The sequence below is a fragment of the Athene noctua genome, chromosome 7, assembly GCF_965140245.1.
Source record: "Athene noctua chromosome 7, bAthNoc1.hap1.1, whole genome shotgun sequence".
Classification (NCBI taxonomy): Eukaryota; Metazoa; Chordata; class Aves; order Strigiformes; family Strigidae; genus Athene; species Athene noctua.
The window spans coordinates 12,422,322-12,441,074 of NC_134043.1; the positions used below are offsets into that span (position 1 = coordinate 12,422,322).

General features: G+C 38.3%; 1 protein-coding gene across 1 annotated transcript in view; it reads left to right on the forward strand.

The window, feature by feature from the left end:
* The window catches only part of MYLK (myosin light chain kinase), a 217,669-nt gene that overhangs the window by 189,209 nt on the left and 9,707 nt on the right, over positions 1-18,753 (forward strand). The window contains 5 exon segments of the mRNA XM_074910281.1: positions 2,120-2,155; positions 2,254-2,347; positions 3,371-3,574; positions 8,647-8,864; positions 14,246-14,369. Coding sequence (XP_074766382.1) covers positions 2,120-2,155; positions 2,254-2,347; positions 3,371-3,574; positions 8,647-8,864; positions 14,246-14,369 — 676 coding nt within the window.

An 18,753-nucleotide genomic window follows, 5' to 3' on the forward strand; every position in this document is an offset into this window, starting at 1 on the left:
TTTTTCTAGAGCAAGCATTAGTTATACTGGACCAAAGCAAACAAGCTATTTTTCTTTTTAAGACTGAGAGATTTAATACAAAAAGGCTAGAAAGTGTATGAATCATTGTGATACATATAAAAACAACAGAAAAGCTTGTTCTGAGTGAAAAGAAAATGTATTCTGTTTGCAGGAGGGTGGGTTGTCTTGGTGCTCTCAATGCCAGGGCTTCTTGATTTCAGTTCGTGATACTGCAGTTAGCATGGACAAAGGGCAAGTCACATAGAGTGTGATTTTTCAAGTGTGTGAATACAACTGGTGCTTTAATTCAAGTCAGTGGAAAGTGCATGTGTTCATTACCTCTCAGAATCAAGACTTTAGCTGCCATATATGTAAACACTTGGCTGAGTAACTAGGGATTTTCCATTGCTGCCAGAAAGACTGATTACTGATTTTCATACTGAGGTGGCCAGTGCATATTAGCAATCACAGTATAATCTTAGTGAACAAAGGCATAGCTAACTTTCCTCTGTGCATTTAAAGAAAAAAGCCACTAAAATAAGGTTGTAAATCACTACAGATTGAAGTAGGCTTCACCACGTTTGAGGAAAATTTGGTACCATTGACTCACTTCTGAGAAAGGTTTTAGCAGAGCTACTCAGCCCTTACCAAGCTCAGATATGTTCCACTTATCTAATTCAGGCTTCCGCTGGTGGACCAAAATGTTTCTAGTTCGTGGCTTCAATATCGTGTTGCTGCAGAACTGGGAAACTGGCTTCTTTGTCTAATCAGTATTTGGCAGACATTAACTACTGGCAGCGTGGCTGGGATCAGCTCCCTTGTGCAGCCCTTAAAAGGGGAGGAAAATGTGATGTGTTCTGTGCAAGTGTGGTTTCTAGCTGAGGAAGATCTGAGGACGGCTACCCCTGAGTGGGGAAGGCTCGCTCCCCTTCCTGCTCTTTTGGTAAATTGCTCCAAACCAGCTAGTTGTGCTGGGACATGGAAGTGTTGAAATCCAGAAAAAAAAAAAGAGAGAAGGGTTTTAGTAACAGATTATAGCCACTTGATTGTCTTTGCTACCAGAATACAGATGCAGCATTATGTTTTGGATGTGAAAAGGTGGTGCCCATGCATCAAACCAGCTATCTGTTCACCCTGCACCCTTTTTTCTGTTGTTTTCTTCTCATCCACTGCATATAACTCTATACTCTAAAGCATCTAACAGCGTCCAGAGTACCACATTAATGCTTCAGCAGCTAAAGGGGGAATTGCACAGGTCACTGTGCAACTGCCTTTGCAGTGTTTCAACTTACTGGTCATAGCCACAGGTCTAAGGAGTAAGCCCAAGCAGTGTAAGTAATATATAACAACATTCCAGCTACAACCCCTTTCCCCTCATACCTGCAGGCAACATAGGAACAACACAAAATGGGTGCTACTGACAGTTCATGCACATGAAAATTAAAAATTAAAATCAAGACACTCAGGTCAACTTTTACTCTGTCTTATGTCACTGGGCTTGCCAACATCTCTTCCTGCCTTTGAGTGTGCCTGCAGAACCGAGGCTCCATTTGGACCTCAATGATTTCAAAATTCAGCCATGCTCAGGAAAGTGCATTGCTGTCCAGATTTTCTCATCATCCTGAGTCTGAAAAATTTGTCTGGATGCTTTGCAGGAAATCTTTTCATGTACAAACTTGTTTTATTTTTGGCTTTGCAATCAAAAAAAATGCATAGAAAAGCTAGAAAAATATTTGTCATTGAACCAGAAGTGTTGTTATTGATTTTAATTAATTTATTTTTCATCTCACTAAGGCATTCCTAAAGCTATTTATTAGATTACTTTGAATCAGTATGCTGACGTTCCTAGTAGGCAGGTATAATAGACAAGTACTGCAAAATACATGAACTTGATTTATTAAGAAATGGTGACCAGATTGTGATTGTGTAGTCAATAGTTACGAAGAAGTGGTGAGGAGATTTTAATTATGAAGTTAATGCACAAACTCCCTGACTGCTTTTTTGCCGCTTAGTCATAGAGTCTACCAGTTGCCCATGTTACTGTGAATAATCTTTCTATTTTATGCAAGTACCACATCCTATATAGTAAGTAATTCCTGTCTGTTCGTTTTCATCGTAGAACTTAAAGAGGATGAAGTGGAGCTATCTGATGATGGTAAGAAGTTTGTATTTTAATCAGGACAAATGCAAATCTGTGTTTTTAACTCATGTTTTATGGAGGTTTTAATCATGGTCCTTAATACTTATTTGTAGAAGGGAAAGAAACAGAGGCCAACTATCGGACGGTTACTATCAACACTGAACAAAAAGTTTCAGATGTCTATAATATTGAAGAAAGACTGGGATCGTAAGTACTATATTGTGCTTTTGAAGACACGGAGTTTTCAAGGCTACCAGTCAATTATAAAGATCACGTGCATTTATTCTTTGATGGTGTCACAATTCCAACATTCCAGATGGGTTCCTCTGTTGCAGTAAAAGTAGACTAACATTTGTTGGCCTCCACTCCATAAAGATCCTTTATTCTTACTAATTGATATTTTTAAATAGACACTACATGCATTTCTGGCAAGGAAAATGTAGCCTACAGATGAATAAAGCTAGAGGATTCATTCGTTGTTCAGTGTTCTAAAAGCCAGCTGAAAAAAAGCTACACATTGTGTACTTGCATTTCTATTATATCCATTAGTGGTAATAAGATTATCCTGCCCACGGGCTAGAATCTCTGTTCACAGTGGTCATAATCCCAAGAGCATTAATGGTATTGCTCAGTGAAGGTCAGTGATTAGCCTGGCTGTGTTTCTCAGTGCTCAAACTCGTGGTTATGTGAATTGCATGCCATGATAATCTTTCAGCAATTTGTGCTGCGGGTGGTGCTGAAGGCCAGGGGATCCTGTGTGCTGCCATTAACAAATCCTGACAAGTGTATGTAGAGGTGGAATCGTACATATACAGCAATGTGAAATAATAGTACTGAAGCCTCTAGCATTCAGATTCTGATTTCACCTATATCCTATATCCTATACCTGAGAGGTCTCCTATCTGCTGCTCCTTCAGAGGTGTATGACCTATAGAAAACTGTGTCCAGAAAAACTTGAGTCACATGAATTAAAGCCTGGTAGGAGTCCATTTTTTGAACCCTCGTACATAAAACTTGCTAATTGGGATAGTAGAGTATCTCTAAATGTGGTATTCATGCAAAAGTTCTTGGAGATTACTCTGCACAAAATCAGTATAGAACAGTACTTGATATGAAGATATTTTAATTTTGGAATAGAGTGGTTGCACTGGAATGTTTAGTAAAATGTTGCTATTTATGGTGGCCCATACATTGCAAAAACATTTTATGGAAATAGTTATATATTTTCAGGGGGAAATTTGGACAAGTCTTTAGGCTTGTTGAAAAGAAGACTGGAAAAGTTTGGGCGGGAAAATTTTTCAAAGCATATTCTGCTAAGGAGAAAGAAAATATAAGGGATGAAATCAGCATCATGAACTGTCTACATCATCCAAAACTTGTCCAGTGTGTAGATGCCTTTGAAGAAAAAGCCAACATCGTTATGGTCTTGGAAATGTAAGTATAAAGCAGATCACACTAACAAAGCTAATAACGTTGAAAATAATTGTGCATACAACAGTAGCAATTTATCTAGACATAGGACTGTCAGAAGCTTCAACATCTTCAGGGCCTGGATGGTTTTCACATCTTGCAAGTTTTTCCAAGTGTTTACCCAATTTGTTTGAACTGGGTAAGTGAATCTGTGTTGTATCTTTTAAAAATCAGTGAAGATGTGTTACAGTCTTTGTTGTCTAGTTTGTTTTTTAACCAAGTACATGTGGTGTTTTTCTGCACCTCACTCTTATTGCCAACTTGGGAGGGGAGAGAAAAAAAGTTAGCTGTTATTTGGGCTTGCATTTAGAACTAAAAGCATGTTTAAGGAGGAGAAAAATTATTTTTTTCTTTAGGCAGTTCAAAACATGTATTGAAGAAGCTTGTGTCAAATTCCACTCCAACACTGATCTTGCAGGTGTCTCACAGAGAATTGAATGTTGGTGCATAACATGTAGTAAGAGAGAAATATATGCTTGATAATGCAGACATCTAAGCTACATTCTACAAAACTGTTGAATTTCCGTGGAAAATTCATCCAGCCAAATTTATAGTACCCAAGAGATAGTTGGAAAACTCCAGGTTTCATCAAGTGCTATATCCAGTTTTTATATTTTTAAGGGACCTTAAAGGATTAATCTGATGTGGTTTTCCTGCAACAAATTAAATACTCTGATTGCAAAACATTTATTTATAATAAAGGAGTGCTGTCTGAAAAATCTCCACAGGTGAACCCATTGAATGTTCTAAATTTAGATCAGTAGATGCAATCAGTAGATTGGTTACACTGACTGTTTCTCCCCCAAAACTAATTAAACAGTAACTGATCTGCCCCTAATGTCAATATACAGATACTCTATGATGGTCCAGGCGTAGCCCTTGTAGAAGGGAATTTCTCCTTGAAAGTCATTGCACTCCTCATCCAAAGCTATCCGTACAGTTAAGTAGAGCTGAATTTGAAAACAGCCTGTGTTGCTGGCCTGTTCTTGCTGAGTAAGATAGCAACACTTAATTTTACCTCCCAGAAATTGTTCGCCTTGAGCTACTTATGCCACACCACTGTGGAAAACAGCAGAAAAGTACCACAAAAGCAGTGTTGTAAAGCATCTCACAAAGCTGTGACTTGGATAACTTTGTACCTAATAGATACTTAATTCCAGAAAAAAGAAGGTTCAGAACATGTTCGTGTACCAGAATTCATTATAAGAAAAGAATCTGCATTGCGTGGGATGGAAAGTAATGATCAGACTTCAAAAACAGTAACGAACAATGTGACCAACGTTTACATCATCCAGAACACACCTGCTTAGTGTGAAACCCATGATCGTGGCAGTAACAGCTGGAAAGAAAATGAAATCCTGATCTGATGCTTTTCCCAAAAAGTTACATCAGTTACTGTTCTGCTGCCACATCTGCTTCACATGCTGTCTGCTGCAAGAAGGAGAAGCACTTTTTTTGTGGGCTGGAATTGCTGTATAAGATATAAATTGTTAAAAGCAAAAGAGATTATATGTCTATTTTGCTTTCTTGGCACTTGCCCAGATTATGTGCAAACTACCACTGCACTAGCAATTTCAGAGACTGGATCTCCATTATACAACCTTGGTACTTATGTGCAAGAGGGTGATTTTATTTTTAGATTCAGCAGTTGAGCAAGCTGATGATGGTAAGGGAAGGGAGCCCTACTTAGCTTGGAATGGGGAGCTGGCAGACCTAATGGAAAACAAGGAAATGTATAAAGAGTTTTGAATAGCATATGGCTTTACACTCCATTAGTTCCCTCTGCCAACAAAGGGGTCTTACTTTTTAAGAATATAGAAAACTGCAATCAGATTTCAAGTAGTTTCGTTTCCAGTCTAATTAGGATGTGAATTTAGTTTGAGATGGCCACCTTTTCCGGCTTTTGAACCCCCCCCCTGAAATTTCTGTGGTGTAGTGCCGTAGCAGGAGGGGTTCTTGAAGCAGGGCGCAGGCAGGAGCAGTCTGTCCCTGCTCTGGATCAGGTCTGGGCAGAGAGATGCTTGTGTGACACCTGCGTGTCAGATGACCTGGTGGCCTCTACACTGCTACGTGTTACCCAGCTGACACAGTGCCAGCACGGCAACTGCACCTGCATTGCTAGAGAGACACTGATGGATCATTTCTGGTTTAGCTATTAAGCGAATATTTCTTTTCATATTGAAGATGTTGTGGGAAATACCTTCAAAACTTCTTGGTATCTAAACTGTTCTCATTGTTCCCCTAAAGTCTAAATGCGTGGATTTCACATAAATCAAGCTCACCTGCCATCAGTCTCCTTTTAAACCAGCTTTTATCTATGACTGGAATTCAGCAGCTCCTCCTCCACTAAAATTGGAGCTATTGATGAGATGCACCTTTGGATTTTTCTTCCTGATATTCATCCTGAATTTTTTTTCCCATATCCTTGTTATAACGTTTTGAACTTCACCTTCTCTCCTTTTAATATTTGTCATGCCACTATTTTATATGCTTTGATTTCATATTTATAATAAATTCAGAATTTTTAATCATTCATTTAAAATCAAACACTATAATGATTCAAATCACTTGATGTGCTCTTCCCTGGAAACCCTCCCATCTGCCATTTGCAAATCTCAGGCATTTCCCTTTCAAATATAGCAATGTACTGGCTCCACAATAAGCATCTCAGTGGAAAAAGAATATTTGAAAAACAGTAGCGTGTTGTGAACGGCAGTCAGCACTGGGAGCTAAGTGCCTTAAAGATTTTACATACTTCTGATAGTCATCTTATTTTGACATAGATCAGAAAAAGATTATTGTATTTTAAATTAAGATTGCTAAAGCAAAATTTCAGCAGTAAACTGTGTTAATTTGGTGTGATTTAACTGGCACAAGTCATTAAGGTTTTCCCTTTTTTTCAAAGGGAGATTTATTAAAATGCAGTTGAGTATTTACCTGGGAAAATCCAAGGTAGATTATTCTCACTGCTCCTCCATGACCAAAACCTTATAATGAAATATTTTTTAAATGTGCATTCTGTGACTCTATAGACAGGAATATTTTCCTCTGTGACCTCATCTAGAGAAGACTGAAAAGAGGAGAATCCAGAAAAGAATGAGAGATTTAGATTCTGAACTAGGTGTGACTATTTGAAGGAAGCCAACTTCTCCTTCTGTGTATACATAGAACCTAACCTGCATTGGTTCAATTCGGTTTCCTAATCTGGCAAAAATTAAACTGGATTTGGCTCAGGATATAAATACAAAAATATGCATTCTATAAATGCAATTGTACTTTAGTCTAATAAAGTTATCAGAGTGTCTAGAGGCCCCAGGGTAAAACCAGCATGCAGGTGTATTAACAGTAGTTAATTTCCAAATAATATGCTAAAACGTGGTGCTTGAGACAATGGTATGAGTTCTGAAAATTTTTCACTTTAAGGATCTGAAAAGTATGAGACTTTTATAGTAAAAATAAGTTGTCATTATCTGTGTTAAATAGTCAAAAAGTAACTGGTACTTTTTAGTCTTAGGATGGTTATCATTTAGAATTGCAGAGTGCTCCAGATATAAACATTTTGTATGCAGGTGTCTTCATAAACACCTCTATACAGGTTAATGTCTTACTGAAGTAACAAAATACTAAATCCCCAATTTATCAGAGCTGTTTAGTCAACAGCTTTAGCCATATTATTGGCTTTATGTTACCAATGTGCTATAAACCAATATAACCTCTCAGTTTGTCAAGCATATGCTATTCTTACTATATTCAAGTTAATAGGAAACTGCAGTCGCATTTCTAATAATATATTTTTTGAAATCTCATAGCTAAAGCAAAAAATGTGTCCAGAACTCCAGATGTTTATATTTCAGTTATATATGATATAATCATATATCTGACAATATGTAAACATTGAAAGGCCAGTTTTCAGTTGTGTGTTTTCTTTCTGTAACTGAAATGTGCAATTACATTTGGCAGTAAGCATGAATACTGCAAAATATTAAGCCATAGAAAGACCATGGAGCGTTTAATTTAGAACAGATTTCTAAAAGCAAAGCTGCTCTTCACCATTTGCTCCTTTCTGTATGGGTCATTCACCCACTGCATACAAAAAAAGTATTTCCCATCTTTGGATGTAAGCAGCTGAGTGATTATTCAGAATTAAAAAAGAACAACAAACAAAACAAACCACAACTTAAATTTTGTTTCAATAAAAATGTCCCACTTTAGTTCCAAAACCAGTTCAATCCAGGAAGTTCTACCCTGGAAAAACCAATTATTTCACATCTTAAATAAGCATAAAAATTCAGTTGACCCACAAGGAGTGTGATGATGGCTCAGCTAAAAATACAAGCACTGAAAGAGTTGTGGGTTATATCCTTGTCCTGTCAAAGCTAAGAAGGCAATTCCCTCTGAGCTCAATTGGGTCAGTAATTTACCCTTTGAGCTTTGCATTCCAATTAACCATATAATTTGAAATCTTCCTTCTTCAGTCTTTCTATGTCACTCAGTCTTCCTTCTTCCCAAATTTTTGCTCATCTGCTAGTTTTGTCCTCTTTTCCTGGGACCCATCCCATATATTTTCGTTTTCTTTATTTCTAAATTATGTTATCTGCACTAGTGTAGTGACGGGCACAGGAGAGAAGGAAGCAGTGAGAAACAAGAGCTCAGAGTCTGGGGCAGTGTTAGAAACACATCTCAGCAGGGTGACCATCACATGGCACACGCTTTACTGCCAGCTGCAGGTAACTGAAGCCTAAAGGCAGGATGTAAATCCAGCTACATCCCTACTTGCCTGGGTTTTGAGTTTTTCACAGTCCTAACCTGGGAAGGAGATTCAGAATGGAAAAAATCTATTGATTTATACCACACAGAAGAGATGATTCTTCCTATGTGATCCTTTTGTCTATGAAAATTGCCATTACAAAACATAGATTGTGTCCTGAAGTGACTATTGCAAGCTTGAACTTTCTGTATTTCTGTAAAGGAAACAGTTTTATTACTCTCAAAATAAAAATGCTACAGAAGTTCTCTTTTTATTCTGTCTTTCTTAGGGTTTCTGGAGGAGAACTCTTTGAACGAATCATTGATGAAGACTTTGAACTAACAGAGAGAGAGTGTATTAAATATATGAAGCAGATTTCAGAAGGAGTTCAGTACATCCATAAGCAGGGTATTGTCCACTTGGATTTGAAGCCAGAAAATATTATGTGTGTCAACAAGACCGGTACAAGTATCAAACTCATTGACTTTGGACTTGCACGAAGATTAGGTAATGATTTTTCTGCCTATTTCAATATGACATGGGGAAAAGGGCAGGACAAGCAGTAATTCATACTTACTATTATATTCTTTCATGTACAAAGAGTAAATAGACATGTTTAAATAGTTCTGGGTTTAGGAAAAAATAGAAAAAGTTAAAAAAAAAGACATTCAAGAATGAGAGTAGGGCGCCACATCTGCAAGAGGAGTTTGAAGTGCATACAATCGACCTACCTGTTTCTATGGCTAGGGTATCCTTGTAGATAACAACTACATGGTAGTAGTAATGTTGACAAATATTTACATTTGCTACAGAAAGACATAAACACTAACTCTGTAACTGTAAAAAATATAACAAAACCTTGATCTTCATGAATACTGCAAATCCTTGAAACTTTTGTAATAGCAGGAGTTAAGGTGACTTTCTAGAAGCCTTTCAGATATGGATAATTACCTTCAATTCACATTTCACCATTAGTTTTATGATTTTTTATCCTAAACTGCAGCACATCATCATAAATGTTAAACATGGGAGGAGTTCTATAAAGAGCTGTGTTTTGATCATGCTCAAAATTATTAATAAAATAGCACTACTTAAAAATAATGCAATGGCTTGGGGGTGCTGGGGGAAAGTTCTATTTGTCAAGCTGCTCCTACTCTTCCTTAGGTTTTTTTAGCTGCTTCCTATCAATCAATTTGGAATAAGCTTTCCAGCGTGCTTTGCAATTTGAAAGCCAAAGGCCTCAGAGGGTTCTTGTCTTCATATTGCTCAGCGTTAATTCAGCTCTAAAAAGCAGCCCTCCCAATGTGTTTGTTAATGTTAAACAATACCAGCATCACACACTGATCTTCCTTAACCTTGTATTTTCACAAGAGAAAAAAAAATCATTCCAGGAACTGAAAGCACCTGAATACTTTATGAGCCTGTTACACTGGGAGAGTTAAGATTTGTGGCTCATCTGCCATTAAATTGATTGGGGCAACTCATATGAATTGCTACTGTCTATGTAAAGGGGACCACAGCTAGATTCTTGGTTGTAATGTTTTGCCTTCTCTCTATAAGCAAAATGATATTTAATACTCATTACAAAGTAGAACAATCATTTTTGTAAGAATAATTTGGAATTACAGCCTTCTGGATTTTGTTATCTGCTCATACTACTTCTTTTGACACGTAACAGTCTCCTGCATACCCAAGAATATAATTTTACTAAAACAAACCAAAAATGGTATGTTGAATGAATAGGGGAAAAGAAATCTGCTTTTCAGATTTTTAGATGATGTTCAGCTCCAAAAGGGTATTACATGAATCTTGGTCACATGGACACTGCGAACTCAGAGACAAGGTGTTTATTTCATTTGTTAAAAGACATCACTGCCATTTACATTTCTTCACCAGTACAGAGCCAATAGTTTTCTGGGAGCATGAACTGGATTTTGTTCTTGTTGAGGAAACAGATGAACTGTTAATTAAGTTCCAGTGCTGAAGTTTTGGTTATCAGAGATGCATCAAAGACTTCATCCCATGGTATTCCATCTGTCAGCCTGAAACCTGCACATTTACTGCTGAACTGAGTGGTTTTTATCAACAAGAGATAGAATGTAACCACCGAATGGCCTTTTTATTGAAATTTCTTCAACTACTTCTTTAACTTCAAACAAGAGTTAAACCCACATATGGCAAAAGAAAGATCCTGTTTTCAGTAGCCTGTTCATATTCATCAGTTTTTCCATTTCTCTGTTAATATTGTGGCATCACTGTATATTGCATGGCTGGCAGGAGCTTCTGAGCTGCTACAGTCATATCATAGGTGGTAAATCTCTAACCTATATATAACTTTTCTTGATGTAGAAGGATGAAAGCTAAAGGCACTGATGCTGATTTTGATTTTACAATACTGCACATTCATTTGGATTAATATGTTGCTAATTCTTGCAAAGTTACATTACAGGCATTTGCTGTTTCACCAGCAAGCTGTTCTGGATAACGCAGTGTATGTGGCATTTTCCTAGGAAGAGAGTGTGCCCTCCCGTTCCATGCCCATAAAGCAAAAGCACCATATTAATCGTGAAGATGTTCATAACATTTTGGTCGAAATGTTTTCCAAAAGTAGAAAACCATTTTTAAGGTTTCTTCTACTTACATGTATGGCTAAAACCACTTTTCAGTAAGTGCCCTCTTCTTGCCAGTTGTCTTACGTGGTGCACTGAGGGCACACTCCTCCAGTTGTGTTCCTTCAAACCTTGTGATTTTGAAATTGGCTGTGAAATTCAGTTGGGCTTTGATACATGTGGGATTGGAGCCCTCATACTACAGACCTGACCCTGACTGAGCAGAAACCGCTCAACCAAGGGATTGCTGAAGGGAACAGTGGCTGATTTTGCACTTCAACTTCTGAGATTTACTTTTAACTTTTTGCAGCTATTGCAAACTAATGCATCTAAATATTCAGTGTTTTGATCAGTTTTAAAGATATTGGGATCAGCTCCTTCTGCAGTCATCTTCTGCAGCTAATTAGTTCTCTTGCACTGTCAGGAAATACCAAAGCTGCAGTGGGATATTTTCCTGACCTTTTTTGGTGTGCTGAGGAACACATGTAGAAAATTGTTTAAGATAAACTTCTTAAGGAGAAAAGAGAATGGGTTTTGAGTACTGTAAAGATTTTTTTAAAAAAAATTAGTTGATTATACACAGTGTTGGCAACAGTTTCCAGCTAGCTTGTCATCTCTCTATCTGCACTGAGGATATCCAAACATAGATCCTACTTGTGTACTAAGCTTGTAAACATCTGGGTAAAGATTTGACATATTATTGCATAGAAAAGGTCTTATTCTTTTATTTTCTTTTTTTCTTTTATACACAGAAAATGCTGTATCAGTTGTTTCACACTATGCTTGCACTCAAATGCCATGTTTTCAAAAAACATTTCTCTGACCTATGGGCAGCACATTTCATACACCAGCCTCTTGCATACACAGTGGTTCATGGTAGTTTACACAGTGCACAGAAAAGCCTCCAAACTTGGATGTGAGCCTGAGATTTGGATGATCATGATGAAGCTTTTTGAAAATAGGTTCTTTGTGACAAATTTCAGTAATTTTTCAAAAGGACAGTTGGAAAAAAATGTAGGTGTTGACCTTAAGAAAAGACAAATGGGAAGATGGTATCTTAGGCTTCCTGATTGTGCTTGGAAGGGCGATCTCTCACTCCTCGTTGCTACCGTGGAGAAGACATCGCCCTTGTTTTAGACTAAGTCTGTTTAGATTGGATATTAGGAAAAGGATCCTACTTTTGGGGGTAAGAAACTCTGGTTATGTGAGTGTAGGGATGTTGTGGGATGGCTTTTGAATGTGCTTTTTAAAGGCCAGTCAGACAGCTGGCAGGAAGGTCTTGATGTTGGTCAACTTGCATGGGAGGATCTAGGTGTTTTCCTGGGGCAGCTCCCAGGCATTCTTCTGCCTGTTTCTGTCTCTAGAAATGGGTACTCTCTGCATGGAGGGGTGTCTGAAAGCAGGGATAACATTGGAAATTGAGGTTTCTGCATTTAATTCACTGTCACCATGCCATCACTAAGCCCATATATCCTTCAATTTTCATTTGGTAAGTTCGGGATTTGCATACCTCAGAAGAGCACTAACCTAAGTGTATGATTACATTTTAAAAAATGGCTTAACAGCTTTCACTGGAGGCAACTGTAGGTGTGGAGTCAGTATTGGGATCAGCATTTATGTTGCAAAACATGGTAGAGGAAGTTCAGACAAATAAAAATACTCTGTAATGATTCAGTGTTTTGGACAGGTAGCTTCTGTTGTAGTCTTCTCAAAACTTTGATTTGCTGTTGTCTGAGGTTTTTTAAGCTTTTCTCTTGATTACAGAGCTGCAAATCTCTTGTAGTAACCTTAACAGGAGCAGGATTGCAATCTCTTACATCTGTTTTTTTTCCATTTCATATTTGTTTTGTTTAGATGGTAATGTCTTTGGGAGGGGGATGGTTCCTCACTATGTCATTCTGTTGTGCCTAATCTGGATGCTACTCTTGCACAAAAGATACACGTAATGCAATGAATCTCACTTAAGACAAAACATTGATTGCTCAGGCACCTGTACAGACTGGACAAGAGTTTCCCAACTTAAATCCAAGCCTGTTTCAAGTCAGAAACAATATATTTCCTGACATTTTTATATTTTTATAATACAAATTTCTTACTGGGATTGGGTTTTTTCCGCAATCCCTAACCTATTCCTTAGTTTCCTTCCTTCCTGACCTTAGTCTTTTCTTCTTCTTCCCATCATATTTAGAATGAGCATCAGTAAAAATAAGTCCATTGAGATTTGCCTAATAAGTTTTATGTAAATGACTTGTGTATCACACTATAAACAGCAGTTAGACATATCACTCATAGCTGCTCACTGGCAGCATAAACTGGCAATACTAGGTTCTATACAGGTTGTTATTCTACTTTAATCCCTGTATTTTCCAGTAGAGCACTACTGATTGGTCAGCACAAGAAAGATGAAGAGTTAATTCACGTGTCCCACCACCTCATTCTTTCAGTTCACATTGCTAATAGCAGTAGCTTCATTGTAACTCATTTTAAAAGCATCCACATCCTGTGTAAGCAGAGCCAAATGTAGGACACCTGTGCTACTAAGCATTTGTGGTTCCCCTTCACCACTTTAGAGCTCCACAGGTATGCTTGTAGGCAAGCCTGGTTTTGAGAGCAGCCTTAAACCCAGTTTTACTGACAAGGTAGTGATCTGACAGGTGCATGTCATCTGCTTCTTTTCTTGTTTCACCACCAAACTGTGCCAGTCCAGATTTCAGAGACATGCAACCCCATGTTGATTTTCTTTCCTGTTTAAGCTATAAAAAATGAATTGGATAAAAATAGTAACTTATTATTATTTCATCACTACTGTTTCTTTTTATAGCAGAATCCCTGAGCAGATCCTGGGGCTTTGATAAATCGTAGATAATCTGTGAAAACTTCAACTTCTTTCTAACACTGGAATCCTGAAGTTCTCTTGTGCAGCTGCTACAGTGATGGAGGCTCAAACACTTTTGTAGTTCATGGCATGCAAATCTGAATTAAACACTAACATTTCTCCTCTTAGACTTGGTCTTGTGGAAACTCCTTGCAATAGGAATCTTCTTATTATGTGCCTTGTACAGTGCTGTGTGCTTGAGGATGCTTAATAAATAATTCTTTATTGCTATACATGTATCAGCTAAGAAAACAGCAGTTCAAGCATTATTTATTTTTTCTGATAAGGATCTTTAAGAAAATCACAAATAGGAGGACAAAGCCGGTTTTCCTGTTACTGGGGAATAATTGTTTTTTTAAAATCTACATGCAGCAGTTAACGGTTTTCTCTTTCATTCTTCACAGAAAATGCAGGTTCTCTGAAAGTTCTCTTTGGGACACCTGAGTTTGTGGCTCCAGAAGTTATAAACTATGAACCTATTGGATATGAAACAGATATGTGGAGTATAGGTGTTATCTGCTACATTTTGTGAGTACCTTTGCTATTCTTAACACAAATCCTGACAGTTGCTGAACATACAAAATTTCCATCAACTTTTGAATGCTCCGGTTTTCAGGCCTTTTGTATTCTAATTAGCAGCTCCAGCATGTTTAATAAAAATTGTCTGTTCTCTGAAGGGTGTAACTGGTAAAGTGCAGAACTAGCAGTTCTGGAAATTCAGCCATTTAGGGCTATACATCTTCCATTATAAACCGGTGATGTTTCATGTCTTTTTAAAAAAATGTGATGACAGTATTTTATTATTAACATTGAACTATTTTTCCTTCCCAGATGTTAAAGAGAAATGTATGGGCATGCACTACTAACTGGTAATTTCTATTCTTTCATTCCCAAGAGAGAAATTTTTTATGAAATTTTGAGGTTGTCTTCTTCAGATTGTATCCCTTGTGGGACAGACTAAAGTATCCCACCATTACCATATCCGTTCACAGTGCATTTTATCTTATTACTAAGCACAAACCACGGGATAAATACATTTTATAAGCAGCATGGATCAAGTTTGTGGAAATATTTTAGAGGACGGTTGGCTGCAGCTCTTGGTTATGTATTTTGGTATTTGATTTGATCTTTATATGTGATTTGATAACAGTGATTATGAACTTCAGTGGGTCTAGAGCAATGTATATGGAAATAGGATCTCCTGCTTGCCTAGAACAGCAAGCAGTCTTCTTCCAACTGTGACTTTACAGATGGATGCCATATAAACAAATGAAAAGAGAAGCTCAGTTTAGAGCATGGTTCTTTCTCCCTCGCTCCAGTTTCAGTAGTAAGTAAATGGCAGATCTGCTTTGCACTCATTCTTTTAAAAGGCTCCTCTCAATACCTTACTTTCTTTTTAAGAGTCCCCTCTGCCCTGGCTACTGGCTTATTTGACACCTGACAAAGCACAGTTGTTTGCCTCATCTTTACTCAGTCTTTCTGTGATTCTTCTGGCCTTGTCAGCCTATACTTGTTCTCATACTATTCTCATTTCCAAACTAAGCAACATAATTTTCTTTCTTGTCCTGTGCAAAAGCTACTACATCAACCTTCTTACTCCCAGCAAAGACTCTGAATATTTCTGTTATCTTCTGGTTTTTATGTGAAGGGTGCTACATTCTTCAAGGTCACTTTGCTCTGCCAGTTTATTTACAGAACCTTTATTTTCCATTCGCTTCCAGCATTTCTTTCTAGATCTTGAAAGCTCGTTTGGATCACTCCGTAGTTCAAATAATGTAGACCACACAGGCAGTACTCAGATGACAAATGCATTTATTTCTCTAGCTTCTGAGGCCTCCTGAGTTACAGAGCACTGGAAGAGCAGCATGGAGAGCCCTGCCTGCCTGCACAGCAATGGAAAACCCAAGTTACATCAATGTTGCATTGCCCCCTAGAGGCCTTTTACACGTTAAAGAACAAAAACGTGAACCACAGTGTTATACGCACATTTGGGGAGTTTAACGCCTTTTGCCGCCATTTGTTACCAAAGTATACGACGAGGCTTTGTGTGTTTACAGTATAAGCAGTGACGTGTCAGACAACCGAGGCAAAAATCGGTGATAGCAGCTGTGTGTGCTCCTAAGGCACGCACCCAGGGTTGCTGCTCCAGTGCGGTCCATGCTGGAGAACATCGTTGTCATCCAAGCTGACAAGGAAAGAGATGGAGAAAAGGTGAAACGCTTCCCAAAGACCAGTCTGCCAGCAGTGGGAGAACTGCTTCTTCCCAGTTTCTCTGTGCCACCAGAAGCAAGATATTTGGATGCTGTAATGTTCAGCTGATGGGAGTGAGGTGGTGTTCCACTTGATTCAGATGACCTGATATGCCTTGTGAAATATATTATAAAATAACTTGTTTGCTAAGGTGTCTTTACGCTCATTTAATTCTTCATGAGGGGAAAATTACCTTACCCAAATGCAATGAAAATCTTCCTTTTGATGCATAGCTATTGCCACAATAATGACTAACAGTAATAATCAGCTTTTGTCTTTCTTGCCAGAAGAATAAAGTAATAGAAGCTAGGGAAGACCTGTGAGTCATCGCTTGGACTTTCCCTCTCCACCCCAGAGTGACAGGCTCACAATCTGTCTTCACTTCCTTAAAGCCCAGCTATTTTTGCAGACTCACAACTATGAGCCATTATCCAAAATGGACCATCACATCATCATTACAGAATGCAAATAAAAGTCATTGAGAATTGCATCTCTCTTCAGTTGTAGCTCTGCTTTCCTGTTTTGATTATAAGCTCAGAACTGCCGAATCTCACGCATGAAGTATAAGACTCACTCATCTCGTGTCTGCCTCACACTCCATCACTGTGCTAGTAATTTAGCATTTGCATCCCGTCTCCCCATGACACGGTGAGTGGGGCCATGAAGGACGAGGTGAGTGCTGCAGCACCACTGCACTTAAGGGCAGTTCTGCTAAAGGCAGCTGATGGCCAGAAGCTGCTGTGTCCATCATATGTCCTAAGTGAAGCAGCAGGGAGCATGCTATTGCATGACTCGACATAACACCTCTTTCAAGGCAGGATTCTAGAGTGCTGAGAGACCTGCAACCTGCCTAGAAAGAGACTGGGTTTCCATTATGACCTGTACAACAATGAATACAGACCAGGTTTAGCAAAGCACTGCGGAAGAGATCTCTGGGTGAAGGGTCTTCCCTGCAGCACAATAAATGGGTGGGATGTAATCTCAGGTAGGGTACAGGGTGACAGAGCTCCTCCAAAAGACTGCAGCAAAACCTCTCTCCTAGGCTTCTGCTGTGCAGGCGTAAGTACATATACCGCACTCTCTGTTGGGATGCTGCATCTGCCTGCCTTATGGCATGACTGACTTAATTCCATCCTACAACTCATGGGTTCCATTTCCACATTTCTAAGCCACACATTAAATCCTTTTAATCTTTCTGGATAACTTATTCAGTTCTGTCTCTTCATCAGTCTTTGTTCTTCCTTAAATTTCCCTGTTTGTATTCTCCACCTCATGTTTTTCATCTTCCACTTTTATCTTGTTCTCCATCCTGTTCTACATCACAGTACTGTCCTACATACTTAAGCTGATCTATGGCCTTTGAAGTAACAGGCCAAAAATATTATAGCTTGTGTATATCATCTCCATTTATGCCTGTTTCAGTGTTTCTTTCTACACTTACAATAACCTTTATCTAATGAAGGTTAAATCTTCTGAATTCTTTCCAGATCTTTCTGTCCCATTTATTCTTCTGGGCATTGCTGAATTTGTTTGTTGTTTTTTCTGCTTCTAGTTTTTTTCTGATAATCCATGTGGATAGTCAGTGTTTCCAATATTTAGTAATCTGAAACAATTTCTAAATTCTATTCTTATTTCAAACCAAATTTCAGTCTAAGATTTCAGCACTGCATGTGCATACATTGAAAGCGGAGAGCCCTTCTTCTGTCACCATAGAATCTGACTAGTTTCAGTGAGGAATTGGCTGTGGCTGATTCAAACCTTGGCTTGCTTTCCATTAGTTCCTCTTGCTTTATCAGTGCCAGGCAGTATATATCTTTTCAGAGTAGCTGATCTCTGTTGACTAATAATTTTTTAACATGCTATATTTTAGGCTGGTTTTTGATATCAGATCTGATCTTGCTGTATACTCTTTTCCTTCAGCACCTTCCTAATAACACACACCCTGATTCTTCAAACATTCCCTTTCCTTTTTATCTGCTGTGTTATTCATCACTGCTGTTATTTCTCCCTTGTTTGGTAGTTTGGGTTGGTTGAAAGATCTTTTGACATCATTCATCTTTTGGGTGTGCTGACTTGGGACTTTGCTAAGGCAAGACACGCTGCTGACTTACACTTGGCTCCATGTTGTATTAAAAATATAAGCCTTGTTATTTTAAAGATGAGCGAGCACTCCTTGTTCTTTCAATAAAGCAAGTTAGGAGGGCTTTAATGTCATGACTGTACTGCTCAAAAGAAAATGAATTATTTGTTCAGTGGCACTAGCAAATTGTGATTCCTCATTAATCCACTGGGCATGTGAAAGAAGGATGAGAAAGGAGTAACACCCTTGCTTCAGCAATCAGCTTTTTTCCTTCACGTGGGTTCAGTGGTCTGTTTCCTCCTTGAGATGACTGGTGTGGGTGTCAGTCCTCAGCTAAGGAAAAGGTGGTTTTGTGCAGTGAATGTGTGTCCCTTCCAAAGTAGCCTGAGACTATTTCTTTATTTCACTTGTAAAAGAGTTAAATTACTACATGATCTCCAGGGTGCAGGAATTATCATGAGCTTATTTGACGTGACCTGCACAGGTTTATCAGAAGCTGATAGCACTCTTCATACTGAGATCTGTTACTTATTTTCCCTGCTAATGCAATGCAAAGACTGTAAGGAGGAGCTCAGTGTCATC